Source organism: Zootoca vivipara, chromosome 3 (genome assembly GCF_965207765.1).
Source record: "Zootoca vivipara chromosome 3, rZooViv2.hap1.1, whole genome shotgun sequence".
In the NCBI taxonomy this organism is placed as follows: Eukaryota; Metazoa; Chordata; class Lepidosauria; order Squamata; family Lacertidae; genus Zootoca; species Zootoca vivipara.
This window is the reverse complement of record NC_142586.1, coordinates 35,293,294-35,308,560: the sequence shown is the minus strand read 5'-3', so window position 1 is coordinate 35,308,560 and position 15,267 is coordinate 35,293,294. Positions and strand designations below refer to the sequence as shown.

Sequence of the window (15,267 nt, the reverse complement as noted above, 5' to 3'; positions counted from 1 at the left end):
TGTGTGGAAGAGCGGGGACGCGAACCCGGTTCACCAGATTACGAGTCTACCGCTCTTAACCACTACACCACACTGGCTCTCTTCTTTCTCACTGGAGGAGAATGAAGGGGACAAATCACACACAAACCAACGGCATATGCCCGAGCCCAATTCTGTGCAAGCTACATTGGAATAAGTTTTTTTTTAAAGGTACAGTAGGGAAATAGGAAGCTGCCTTACATTGTGCCAGACCAATGGTCCACTTCATTTAGTATAATCTACACCGACTGTCAGCGTTTAAGACAGGAGTTTTTCCCAGCCTGGCCTGGAGGTGCCAGGAATTGGACCTTAGACCTTTTGCATGCAAAGCATGTGAGCTATGGCTCTTCGCCATAAATTAAAGAGAAGATTATACAAAGCCTTTGAACTTAATTATCACCTGCATCATTATTGTCATGTCTGAAAGGCAGGTGCTAAAAGAAAAAGAATGAAATTTATTTTCAGTAATCCCCAAGTTGTTGTTGTTGTTTAAAAAAAATTCCATTTGGGAATAGGCAAAGAAGAATGTATAAAAAGTCCAAGTCATTTAAAAAAAACTCCATTTAGGACTAAGTCATCATGAGTCTAAATATTTGTGCTAGTAAGTGTCTCTCCATGTAAGCAAAGCAATCCCTGAATCCTCTCCCAGCAACATTCAGCAGAGCAAAAAAAGTATTCATGCAGAGACTCTCACATTTCAAAATGCTTGCATCTTAATTGCATGAATATGGATCTGGACAAATGAAATTGTAAAGATAGACTCAAATCTGAAAGCATCTGTTGAAAGAAGTCTTAGAGCACTTCTGAAAGTTTTTATTTGCTTGCAGCTAGTATGTGTTATTTTTGAAAGCGTGGAGCAAGAAATGCCCAAAATTGATCAGAAACCAGTATCACAAAGTGTGATTACCCATAAAGCAAGAGAACAGATCTAAAAACTTCACCTTAATCCATGAACTGTGGAATTAAGAGGTGTACCTGGCTTCTTCACTATGAAGCTTTCAGTGATTGGTGAAGATGCACCTCTTTACTCTAGCCTATGACACATGAGATCTGTGTTCTCAGGACCCACCTTAGTCCTGTGACTGTAATTTGCTTTGTTTTAAATTCTAAATTTGAAATTGTTTCATCCACCCTGGGACCTTCTGGTGAAGGACGGGTGATAAATAATAATTATTGTTGTTGCTGCTGCTGTTATTATTATTATTCCCAATTCCATTAACCAATAACAGAGTATTCCAAGCATTCCATCAACTTTCCTGCAAGTATGGAACATCAAGTTCCTGCCTATTTTACAGTAAAGGTAAAGGGACCCCTGACCATTAGGTCCAGTCATGACCGACTCTGGGGTTGCGCGCTCATCTCGCATTATTAGCCAAGGGAGCTGGCGTATAGCTTCCAGGTCATGTGGCCAGCATGACAAAGCCGCTTCTGGCAAACCAGAGCAGCACATGGAAACGCCGTTTAACTTCCTGCTGTAGCAGTTCCTATTTATCTACTTGCACTTTGATGTGCTTTCGAACTTCTAGGTGGGCAGGAGCTGGGACCAAGCAACGGGAGCTCACCACGTTGCAGGGATTTGAACCGGCAACCTTCTGATCAGCAAGCCCTAGGCTCTGTGGTTTAACCCACAGCGCCACCTGGGTCCCTTATCTTACAGTACCACCTTCCAAAGAAGCCATACGAGCATGCAGGACTCTAAGAGTCCATTCAGCCAGACCTTTGCTTCTGCTGTTACCCATTACTTCACACCACAGGAGCCAACTCCTAGGGGCTGAGGTCCCTTCAGCCCTCTCAATAAAATATTTGAGGGGGCTGCCCCCCAAGTCGATGGCCATTGTCCTTCAAACAGTGTGTGCGCCCACCATGCCATGTGATCAGTTATGTGGGGCAGGGCTTATCTGCCCCCAGCCCAGCATTTTATTCAAGTTGGCACCCCTGCTTCACACAGTGCATGGGTAATGGAGTTTGCCACCACCAACCTGGTTAACTTTAATAGGGGATTAGACAAATTAATGGAAGATAAGGCCGTATGCTGTCTCCAGTAGCAGAGGCAGTTATGTCACTGAATACTAGAGATTGCAAGTGGAGTAGGGCTATTACACTGCTTGTGGGCTTCCCACAGGCATCTGGGTGGTCACTGTGAGAACAGAATGCTGGACTAGATGGGCCTAGAGAAACACTGTTATGGGTTGGGCAAATTTGGGGGAAGCTCTCCCATATTGCGTATATGCAAAGCCATTAACAACTTGTGGCCAGAGTGCACTGAGATTTTATATATTTATAATGGTACTCTCTACTGCTTAACATTAGAGCTGCAATTCTTCCCATATGGGCAAGTCCCATTGGCATCAGTGTTACCTCTCTCCCGGGGGTTCACTTCTAGACCTTGATGAAGTCTGCTTCTGTTCCAGGCCCATAGCTTGCTGGGATACCTCTGTGCCTTTTCTCCTGTCAGTTTGCACACTAGAAGATATTTCCTGTGAGGAGGTGACTGCTGTGCTTAGGGGTGTTTGAGATCTTGACCGTTCTTGAAGTCTCGCTTTCTTTTCTCTAGGTGCATCTGAACTGCCACCAGTAGCTGTATCACTCAGAGCTCCGTCCTGACTGGGTGGCTGTTGAGGACCACTTCCAAAAAACCACGCTCCAGATTTCGTTAGGATCTCTTGTTGCTTTCGGCATAAGTTGCATACCCACATAACCTAGTTATAAAGAAAAATAACAGTCTGAGTACTCTTCAGTTGCTGAAAGGCTCAGTTGTCTAAACATTCAAGAAGAATAAAACCTCCCTCCCGTGATGTTTGTGTTGTTGTTCATGCTCAGGACATGCTTGTGGAGTGGGCAACTCTTGATTAGCTGCAGCCAAACATATTGCAATCCCGTGTTTCCCTTTGGCTGCACCAAACATTTATGTTCCACCAGTACTCTGAAGCACCGTCTGGGTGTTCAAGGCATGTGACGACAATCACGGGAAGCAGGAGAGCAGGACCACACACGCACACCCTGTGCTGGCCCCTCCCCAATGCCTACAAGTAGGCTATCCCCATGAGGTGGAACTATGACAACAGCCTATATATGCACTGGCAGGCTGCCTCACTGCAAGCATGCTCTTAAACACGTGGTCAGCATTAGGGAAGGGCCACAATGGGCCACGACAGTGGTAATGGAGTGAGCGAGCATGGACCTGCTCCCCTGCCTCAAATGAAAGCCTAGGCAGAGGGCCTTCTTGGTCCCACCCAGCACATGTCAAGGAGATAAGTAGCTATCCAAGCTTTAGAAGATATCTGAAGGTAGCCCCATATGGGGAAGTTTTTAATGTTTAATGTTTTGTTATGTTTTTGTATATGCTGGAAGCTGCCCAGCATGGCTGGGGCAACCCAGTGAGATGGGTGGGATATAAATAAAAATATTATTATTGTTATGGTGATGGTGATTGTGTTGAACATACAAATAGGACTCAAAAAGTCAGTATGGTGTAGTGACTAGACTACAAGCTAGGAGGCCCAGGATCAAATCCCCACTCACTAAGAAACGAAGGGCACTGGGCAGGGCACAGTTTCTCAGCCCCGCCTATTCCACAGGCTTGTTGTGAATATGAGGTGGGCAAGAGAGCAGGGACCAAAGCTCAGTGTTAGAGCACACCTTTGAATGAAGTATGTCCCAGGTTCCATCCCTGCCATCTCCTGTTCAAAGCATCGGCTAGCAGGTGATGGAAAATGAAGAAACCCAGGAGAGCTGCTGCAGATCAGAGTAGAAAATGCTGGGCTAGATGGGCAAATTATCTGACCTGGCATAAAGCATCTTCCTAGGTTTCCCTAAGTGCCATAGAAGGAGGACAGCCTAAAAAATTGTAGCACATAAAATAAAACTAAAGCTCCGATGGTGGGAGTCTCCTATTTGTGAAGTTCCACTAATGTAAGGACCCATCAGTTTTGGTTCCCTTAGTTCCTCATTTCAAATTCTCATGAATATATTCATTTTATTTCACATTCCACCCCCTAATGCAGGCTTCCTCAACCTCAGTACTCCAGGTGTTTTTTGGCCTACAACTCCCATGATCCCTAGCTAGCAGGACCAGTGGGTCAGGGATGATGAGAACTGTAGTCTCAAAACATCTGAAGGGCCGAGGTTGAAGAAGCCTGCCCTAATGTATGCATTTTTATAAAGCGTGAATCAGGTAGAATCAGCTTTAAATGCTGAATCTAATTTTCCCTGTCCCTACTGAACACCCCACCAGCAGAAGGGAGACATTTTTCACTGATCTCACCCCACCTCACCCCAGCCTCTTCGTCTGTCAAAAATTTGCTCTTGAAGTTTAGGGGACCAGAACAGCATGAGATGTGGCTGCATGAGGAACAGCAAAAAGCACCACCCCACCCCACCCTGTGTTCCAGTGGGAGCTTCCAGTGGATCCCAGTTCCTTCCTTGAGCAGAAGGGGCCATTTGTGTTTTTGAACAGATCTTAATAAGACTAACAAACCAAGTTCACTTCACATATGAGGTGAGTTACAGTATTTAGGCCACCAGATATACCCCAACCCCCCAACCCCTTAATGAAGAAGTGAGCAAATGCAGTCGAATGTTTTGTTATCCTTCCAATCAAACATCCAATGGCACATATCCAAAAACCAATTAATCATTACTCTTCTTGAGTATGGTTCCATCACTCTCAAATGCTCCCTAGGGCTAAGCTCTCTCCTGACACAATGGCCCAAACGTAATAGTGAAATGATTACTCTTGAAATTTCAGTTGAGGAAAAGAAACAAAAGCCTTGCCTTAAGAGACAAAATGTTTAAGAAGATAAAATATTATTCATAGCACGAGAAAGGTTCTATCTTCTCCCAGGAAGGTATGAAATCAAGCACACATTCTATTTCTGGGCCACCACCGCTAGATTTTAAAATTTATATTTTTGTCAAGAGCAGCAACACATTAAGGCCAGATGCTGGCTCTAAGGATTATGCAGGGATAAAGGCGGTCATGCACTGTACATGATAAAAGAGCAAAGGGGTGGGAAGGAGGGGGGTGGGAAGAGCCAAACAGCAAATCTATGCACACTTATTTGGAAGTAAGTCCAATTAATATTAATAATAATGTGCACTTGCCCCCCTAAATGTAATTAGGATCAGGTTGTTAGAAAAATAACATGGAAATGAACAGAAATATTAGGAGTTGGATCCAGGAATTGGTTGCAATCCTAAGCATGTCTACTCAGATGTTAGTGTCGTTGAATTTAATGGAGATTACTCTCAGGAAAAGGGGTTATTATGCAGTGTTAGTCATGCCTGGAGTAGACCCACCAAACTCAATGGGTTTTTTTATATATATAATAGACATGGATAGAATTGTTTTGTTAATACTTTAAGGTCCCATTGATTCACTGGGTCTACTCTAAGCATGACTGCGTATGGATCCAACCAAAGGCGTTTTCTAAGAAAGAATTCTAAATTAAATCTTTTACACAAATGTTTCGTAAAATTAAAAAAAGAGGAAGCAACATTGTATAGTTGTGCATCAATGCAAAGCACAAAAATGAAGTACACTGCATACTGAGTAATAAATCAAATAAGGAGGAAATGGGAAAAGAAAATGAACACTTCCTAAGCATTACTGATATCCAGTCGTAATAAGGTGCCTACCAGTACCACCACCATCCCCCCAAAATTTCAAAATGTTTAAGTAACAATGGAAATGAACAATCTTGCAATAGTAATTGCAAGAAGCCAAAAAGAGTTCTTCCTTTGTCAAGGAATGAAGAAACATTTGGCATGCATGCAAATAACAAATTATCTTCAGATACTGCAAAGAAAATAAGCAAATGAAATATCTGAGCTCATATAATATCTAAATTAAGTATTATTGACATAATCCCAAGATTCATTATGTATTTTTTGGTTAAATGCTGGATTGGACCTTACTAAAGTTAAACTTTTGTAGCTTTAATGTTTAAGTTGTGGGTATAAAGAATAAAAATGAAAAGTGTTTATTACAAAGCACATTCTCTTTTCACACAAGAGAAAATTGTTTTATAAGGAAAGAAACATTCACGTGTTATAATATTTTAAAAAATCTCATCAAAAACTTAAACCTGCAGTAGACCAATCAGTTTTGGTTTAACTTAAAAACAAATAAAAAATTAGCTGCAGTGAAATAATAGAGGCAACTTCAACAATAAACAGGAAGAAGAAGAAAACACTTCCAACTCCAGATAAAGTGAACATTTGCAAAAGAAACAAATGAAAATACCAGTTAACACTACTACACTATACAAATGTGCATATAAAATCAATTTGAAAGCCTGTTAGCAAGCAGTCGTAAGATTCTTCTTGTGTGTGCATAGCATGTGTCAAAATAGATCTGAACAAAAATCCAATATTTTAATTAAACATAACACATCTGATGCTCAGGGAAAGATGGAAAAATAAGGGCATCATCCAGCTGGGAGCTTTGCCAGTGACTTCTGTGGGTTGAGCTCCATACCCTAGATACAGATGTTCAAAAGTCCCCAAGTTCACTACCACTGCAACATGCACCCTGTTGTGTTTCCAATCAAAACTAGCAAATTGAAACAAATGTGCATTAATGGAGCTATTTATAGAGCCCATGTGCTGTACTGAGGGGGGGGGCTCAAAAAGTTGTCTAAGCAAAAACCCAACACAGTATAATTATAAACTCTTGATATGAAATAAGATTGACCACAAAAATCCCACACATGTCTACTCAGAAGTAGGCGCCATTCAGTTCAATGGTGCTTACTCCAGGTAAATGTGCATAGGGCTGTAGTCTTTATCCTCCCACAATGCATCCATAATGTAAATTTTCCATATAACACTGACAGATGCTTCTGGATACTAATGCAACATATGTGAAACACACACATCTTCAAAAACGAAACATTCCTGAATATCAGTTTATACTGATGAACTTACACAGCTTCATACTGTGATGATTTCTTTTGGATGAAACTACCGGTATGTGTCCTAAATAACTAAACTAGCCATGGCACAAATATACATGTATATCCACCCACACGGAGAAACACAAACTTTTTAAAAAACAACAACACCTATATATGTGAAAATGCTGTTGCCTGCAACAACCAACTAGTTAAAAATTGAAACATTTTGTCATATACACACACCAACCATTTAGAGTTAAAAACTGAAACATTTTGTCATACACACATACAACAACACATGCCACAAATTACACATGAACAAAATCTATATTATACTCACATAGAGACTACACTACCATCTCTGTTTAGGAGTCGCTCCAGAGCTTAGTTAATACATGCAATTTGGCTGCTGGCCTTGAACTACAGTAGGTCCGGCGGGGGGGGGGGGGGCAAGAGACAAAAGTCCTTCTTCCAAAGAGGGAGGGGGACAAACCTTGAGGTGATATAACAGTTTCAGTGAGAAAGCCGCTTAGTGAAAAAATATTGTGTAGGGAAGTATGTGGAGCAAGCAATCTAGCAGCATGCAGGAATTATATCCTGATTGAAAATACTGGGCCATGGTCCAAACTAATCTAAACTAAAGCAGGTCTGTGTAATAACTTATCTTAACAATCCACAGATGTTAGGCAACCAAACAAACACACAGATGAAGGATTACAGTCCTTTAATGTGGCTTCTGGACCTCCATGCAATGCACCGGGAACTCTAAGGAGGATTCTGTGTTAGAGAGAGTTGGAATCTGCATGTATTTCTAACTCCTTCTAACATGGAATTGGAATAGATTGCTAAGAAATATATTTGCAGTTCATTTGTTGTGTCCTGATGCAGCTTTTCAGCAAATCATCAACAAGTTTCCTGCTGCATACCTACATAAAGCACATGCATATTTGCATGTGTGAAGCTTTGAGAGACAAACTGCTGTCACTGTTAAAAGCGGACCAGTCTGTGTTCGGCATTCTGTGTTTGCACGGAATAATGAGCCTGGGTTTCTGGCTTATCGTGATTTATCAGAGCTGAGCAGCATGCTGAAGCAGCAACGCTGCCAGAGCACTCTGCTTCACTCCTCCTCAGGTGTGAGTGGGATAAACCAACCAAGAAGTCTTGGCTTTGCATTACATCTGACCCCAGGATAATGGCTTGCAATTCCATTACAACCCAGGTTTCACTAACCAGCCTGGAGCCATCATTTAATTCATTATAAGATTTCTTAACCACACTCCACCTTCATGGTGGGTTACAACAATAAAATGTACAGTAGTCATAAAAACATAATTACTGTTTCAGAACACAAAAACTGTTCCAAATGGGACAGAAAAATATAGATTCAACAAAATAAAACAAAAACCTTAGCCCAAAGAACCATGAGGCATGTCTTCAGCATTTGTTCCTGGCTTGTAGATTGTGGCTTGTTATGTGGCAAAAAAAAAAAGATCCCTGGTTTGGACTTAACAGGAAGGCAAGGGCTTTATGTTTGTTTATCTTGGTCATGCCAGGGGAGGAATGAAGCAGGAGCAATTCAGCAATATGATTTGCTCCTGGCAAGCCACGATAAACCAGAAATTGTTGTTGTTGTTGTTGTTTAGTCGTTTAGTCGTGTCCGACTCTTTGTGACATAGCACGCCAGGCACTTCTGTCTTCCACTGCCTCCTGCAGTTTGGTGAAACTCATGTTCGTAGCTTCGAGAACACTGTCCAACCATCTCGTCCTGTGTCATCCTGTTCTCCTAGTGCCCTCCATCTTTCCCAACATTAGGGTCTTTTCCAGGGAGTCTTCTCTTCTCATGAGGTGGCCAAAGTATTGGAGCCTCAGCTTCAGGATCTGTCCTTCCAGTGAGCACTCGGGGCTGATTTCTAGCATATCACTAAAATTCTGTGTCTGCTGTGTCTTTATTTCCATGGTGAATGGGTTTTGGGGATCGATGCACAATGCTAATCGTAATAAAGAGTCAAGCACACACAGGATTAATCTCAAAATGATGAGTCCAGGATTCACACACAGATCCATGTGAAAACATCACTGTGGTGGAAACATGCTTCAGAGAAGTAAAAGGACTGCATGCTTGCGCTCGTGTGAACAGTCTGGAGTGTTTTATTCATAACCACATATAAGCCTCTCACTTACTGTCTCTGGCCCTTCCCACTGCAGTCCGTGGCCGGCAGAGACATTATTCCTGTACTAACACAACATGAAAGCAAAACATGAAAATGCTTGCAATGAAATTGCAAGTGCACCACACATTGCATAAGTTGGCACTTACATTTTCGAATCTTTAACTGCTCCCTGCACAAACATGGAGTAAAAATGCATTATCTCTTAAACAATTTTCTATTATTGTGGAACTGAAAAGGCTGGTTCACACAGTCTACCATCAGGAACGTAAAAATTAACATGATCTAAATGTTATGGTTCCCTCAGCACACAATCCTTGGCCAGAGCGTGTGCAAGTTCACCCAGCATCTACAGCTACATTTAAGACCAGGTGTTATATAACACAGTTAAGCACTGAACACAGTTAAGCACTATAGCTCTGCAAAGCAATAGCACATCTACTTTGTCACATTTTGTGGAGATTGAATTTGGATGTTGGCTATTGATTCAAAGTAGCTTTATGCTGTGTGCATTTCGAGGCTGCTCTGGTTTTTGTTTCCTTTACTACTTTTAGCTGTTACTTTGCCTTAGTTTCCCTCCACCACAGCCAGTGACCAAAACAAATAAATCAACACTACGGATAACAACAAATAAAAACGTTATCATCCACATCAAAGAAGAGCTTGTCTTCATTTTAAGTAGTTTATATAGTCTGCCTTTCCATATAGGATTTGGATAAGGGACAGATTTACACAGCTTTCCATAGCCTCTCCAGCCACTTTGGCGAGGCTCAAGATGTTGACAACGTAGCTAAGAATTGCAGAACGTATCATGCTGTCAGGCACACCGAGCAGATTCCGTTAGAACATTATGTTTTCATGACAACATTATTGGTTATATTTGTTCAGGAGGAAGGTGTTCCTAAAAACAAAAGCAGCATAGGGGAATGTATTCTGTCTACTAATTAGATTAAACCAACATCAAAATGTCAACTATTATAATTTACAACAGGCATTAATCTAAATATAATCAGTTGCATCAAGCCTCATGGCACTTCTCTCAGTAGACCAGTGGGGCGAGCATACAGATGCACACAGCAAAGATCTTCACCCCCAGACTCTTTCCTATTAGTATTAAAGCCTTTGTCTTTGGAACATGGTCCAGATCCAGTTGCTAACGCCCTGTTATCTTCCCTAAATAGGGAAGTGTGCTGTGAACCACCCTGAGATAGATGGATGGATGGATGGCATACAATAAACCAAATAAGCAAAGAGTGGAACCCAGTCAAATTTATTCAAATGCCCATTCTTCTCTAAATATTGCTTGACTAATAAATATACAAGGAATTTTCAATTGTAAAATTCTTCAAGGGATGAAGATACTGCTTTGGTGTCTCCTCCATTAGAAATCTGTGATTGTAGGCCTGTATGGCTCAAATTTCATCCCTCCCTATTTTTACCTGCCTACTTTAGGCTCGTGGAGAGAGAAAAACTAAGGTTTTTGCCTTGATTGCTTAATTTATATAGCTGACACAATTTCAGAACCGGGGGGGGGGGGAGAGTTGATCAAAGTATAAGCCATAATACTACCATATTTATTGAACCTGAGGCCACAAAAACAGGTATGCCTTAATATCAGACATATGGATGAGGATAGATTCTGCCCTGTTTACATAAAGTCTAGCCAAAATAGCAATCTCCCTTCTCTTCATTACTTTTTTTTAATGGACATGAAACAAAGAATGCTTCACCTGCCACTGATGTATGCTTCACATAATTATGGTGCTAAACTCTGGCATAGCTTCGCTCTGGTTCAGGCTCCTCCTATGGCGGGTCAGTCGGATCAACAAACTAGTAAAATCAGAACATCTGAATGTGAGCCAATCTAGGCTCAGTGAAACCAATGAGAGTAAAGCTGGCTTAAAATCAAGTACAGTACTCTTAACTTCTGTGGTTTACGGATGTGCCTGCAAAGCACTGCCCTCTTTTGCCTCAAAAAAATAATAATACAGAAGATATAGAGCTCGGTTAGATTCATAAACTATTAAGATGTTTTCTCTCTCTAGCATCTTGCACACACAGTGATATGCAACCTAATTCACATGCCAGCTTTATGTGGCACTTAATTTTTATGTTTCCATTCTATTCAGGCTCTTATTTCATTTTAATCACTGGACTATCTGAGCTATCATATTCCTCTCATAAATTCTGAGGGTCAAACTGCACATCGTGTTTCATGTGGTAGCATACAGCTATATCTGTTTTTCTTAAATTAATTACAGCAGCCAGGGGTGGGGACACACAATTGTTATCAGGATCACTGTGCGCAAGAAGGATAGATTTATGCCTTCCCTTCCCAGATGCAATCCCTTCTCCACAGTCCTGCTGATCTATAAGGATTAGAAAGATGGTGCTATAGTGTCAATTTAAAGTGAGGTTCTTAGCCAACCCAGAGGGAGGAGGTGATTTTCAGGGCTGATACAGTTGGGAAGAGAAGGGATAACTTATGCTCTGTGATCCCAAAAGCAATATGGGGTTCAATGGCTATAATGAAATAAAAACAAGCATTAAGCATAGCGTGTAGTAGTTGGATACTGGCATTTTCACATACATGGGCTTTGAAAATACTTGTAGACAAGTCAGAGACACGTAATGAATTGTGTGTGTGTGTGTGTGAGTGAGAGAGAGAGAGAGAGAGAGAGAGAGAGAACACGAGAACAACTGGGATATCCCTCCTCCTGTAGTACAATAGTGCAAGGTGCCTGAGCACTGAGGCTAGTCCAATAGTGCACTTGCTCTATAATTATAACTGCTGAGGTTTGAGACTAAGTGAGTAAGAAGCAACTCATCTAGCCCATGACCCAAGCAGTACAATGAGGGACAGATACTATTGAATCCTACGGCCTTTAAACATATTGTGCCCCCCTAGGATTTTAGGGGAGGTAAATGAGTACAGTACTGGGAAATGAACATCACACAACACACTTTCCCCAAACCCTAATCCTCTCCCAGGATACTATAAGATGCTAGCCATGGTTCAATGCAGTCATTTTTACCACCCTGATCCTCCTCATCATCCTTTGTAGTTGCTGCAAAAGTTTCTGCCTCCTGGAGGCCATGTTCTGGGGTTTATTATACTTTGTTTTCCTACATGGGTGGCAAGTCCTGTAACGATACACAAACCCCTACCTTGTTTGTGAGTAACCCCATTTTGCTGCTAAACGAATAGGTGCAGAACATTAGGTTTGTCGTCAGAAGGAACAAGTGGGAACCTGCAGCAAAGTGTTGAAGTCTATCCCCCAGTCACTAACAGGTTCAGGATACAAGCCAGCTTAAAACAAGAGCCTTATAATGCTTTGGGGGACTTATTACGGGCAGGTGGGTGGGGGGAGATTGCAGGAGAAGAAAAGGAGCATGATTGCTTTTTCTCTCTTCATTCCCTTGTTATTCACTAAAGCTGCATTTATTAATTCAAAATTTAATCTTATGTCACTGCCAACAGAATTTGCTTTGTAGAAGGGGGGGGGGAATCTTATATAAGATAATCATTTTTCCTGGTTAATAGCAGTTCAAACCATGACCAGTTATCCCCAGAGGTTATATTAGGTTTTTTTCCCCTTTGCAGTGAACAGCACATCAATAATGCTGCATAAAGTCAGGTGTACTAAATAGAACAGAAAGACTACAATCGATTGCAGATATGCAAACACTAGAATATCATGGGGTGCTTCCTTTTATTTTTAAAACGTCTGTTTTTATCATAATGCTACAGGGAAAGGCTTCTCTTTTTTGTGAAATTATTAAGCAACTGCATGATTTTTAAAATTCTAGCAGTACATACATATTCACATTTACAGTATGTGGAAGTAAATATCACAAGATTCGAAGTGTCTTATTCCCATCTCGAGTTTTACATGAGAACGATGCATCTAAATCCAGCAGAAGCGTGGAAACTGCTTCAGTGCCTACTTTCAGCGCTATTTAAATATCCTGCTTGAACTTGGACAGGTATATGCCAAACAGTGCTAATAGTGAATTCCCTTCCACTCATGCTTCTTTTTAATCAGATCCATTTGCACACATGCAAATAAACACTACGGTATTTTGTAAACAAAATGTGTGCAAGCACCGAGTAGAAAATGATGCTGGACGGGAGAAGGTCCTACATGAAAATTCATGATCTCGCAGAGCAAAAGGCAGTAAACATACAAGAATACATCGGCAACTCTGGAAACATTTTGCCAGACAAGTAGAATCTTCCTTCCCTTTAGAGCCATCAATGGAAAACAACCGTCACACGAGAGATGTAGATTTTAGATTCACCAAACCTATACTATTTAAGCCTGTTCAAACCAGTCTATCCTGGGGGTGATACTTAGTCCACACCTTTAAATGTTTTCACCTGGCATCAGGCGACAAACAAATGGGCGATCCATGGAGTGGAAGAGGAAAGGACCCTGCCTGCTGGTGAAATCAAATTATCCACCCTGACCTGCTGCCTCACCTGGATTAATTTGGGCAGGATAGGACCTGTTTATTGAGCAATGGTGAGTCATTTACAGACATTACAGCCATGTGAAAGCATTTCTGAGTGAGCTGAATATGGTTATGGGCAGATGTGAAGCAATCTGCATTCTGGGCTTCACTGTCAGCTCCGTAACTGCTAAGGGTCTTAAGAGTTATTTGTAGCTCCTGCATTTGAAAACCAATATTCAGAACAGCAATTGAAATTCTGTGGGGAGGAGGGTTTTTTAAAAAAAATCAAGGCAGGAAAACTGGACTGATGTGTGAATGCTGCATGAATCTGTTAACAAACATTACTGCAAGGGGACAACAAAGGGCTCCCCCCTCCCCAACTTTCACCTTTGTTGCTCCTACCTTCTGGGGTGTCCATGGTCTTTTCATAATTCTCTCCCACCTCTTGTTCCAGATGCAAAGGTCTGAGGCTAAGTTGATTAAGTCTGTGCTATCTGTGCTACCGAGCACAAGGGCAACTCAGTAAATCTGGGGTGGAAGATTTGAGGAAGGGGGAGAGAAAGTATCAGTGCTCTACAATAAATTTGAGTGGATATCTTACGATTTCAAAAAAGAAAGCTGGAGAAGAAGCAATGTACTTTGGGGAAGAAAAGGGGATGTAAGGGTTTTGGTTAGTTAAATTTTTTCGGGAAGGCTAGGAAAAGGGTAGAGCATCGTGAGTTTAACATGGAAAACTTGGACGTTGAGAAAGATCAGGACAGGGAAATGCTGTGGTGTGTTTTTTTGCGCCAGTATAGGGATATCAAAAATATTTTATGATGCATCAAAAAATACCTTTGACAACCAGTCTGTAAATTGTCGTTTGCAACAATTTAAGAGAAACCTTGATCTTAGTTACTACACTGGCAGGTCAAACATGGAAGAAGGAAAGGACTTCTGGTTAGGCAAGGCGGGAAAGGAAAGGAAAAGAAGTGCAGAAGAATGTGATCTGGAGAAGTTAGATGGTAATGAGAGTCTATGGTTCAAAATAGCTATTTCTATGATACTAAGTTTAAGTGAGATTAGAATTTTGCTTTAAGTATTAGCAATCCATTCAGATCTCTGGCACTTACCTGTATTAATGTGGCTGGGTATTACCAAAAACAAGCAGAAAACTCTCACACACTGGGATAATGAGCTGCCATCCAAAACATAAATGCATGTTCTAGGCTGGAGGGAAGATGTGAGTGATCACTCCATATCACTAAAAAATGTCACCACCATTTTCAAATATGATAATCAAGATTTTGTTCATGGAGTCTTGTTGACACCAAGTGGATATAGAATGCTATCTCCAGGAGGTCGGGATTTGCAGGTGCCTCAATTTAGGGGTAAAATGTAACCCTGTGTTCAGAGGCAAGAGATCCACATTTCATGGAAAAGGCCTAGAGAAGGCAGGCATTCTCTGGATAAAAATGACCTTGTTAAAAGTGGCAGTGTCTCTAGTGTCACACAGTAGTGAAAGATTAAATCATTTAAGAAAGGCGATGCATGGCAACGCTTAGGAACACAAGGGAATATCAATCCTTAGTAGAGATTAATTTCCATGTTGATATAAAGAAATCGTTGAAGGAAAAGAGGAATAGCAAAAGACCTACTAGAAATAAGGTACTTGTGGCTTATGAGTTTGCAAGGCTCAGTAAAAGCCTGCTGATCAGCCAGCCATCTTAAACAATGCAACTCAGCAAAAC

The 15,267-nt window shown here is 41.3% G+C and overlaps 1 protein-coding gene across 42 annotated transcripts in view; it reads right to left on the bottom strand.

Moving 5' to 3' along the window:
• The window catches only part of RIMS1 (regulating synaptic membrane exocytosis 1), a 235,258-nt gene that overhangs the window by 121,906 nt on the left and 98,085 nt on the right, over positions 1–15,267 (bottom strand). For 41 of the 42 annotated variants that reach the window (XR_015948904.1, XM_088665888.1, XM_088665849.1 and 38 more), the window contains exon 3: positions 2,377–2,717. Coding sequence is in view for 41 of the 42 variants with exons in the window: in XM_088665888.1 (XP_088522014.1) it covers positions 2,377–2,717 (341 nt within the window). In the remaining variant the exon portion in view is untranslated. Of the gene's footprint in view, positions 1–2,376; positions 2,718–7,254; positions 7,518–15,267 lie in introns of those variants that run through there. The other variant, XM_088665869.1, reaches the window with a different exon arrangement.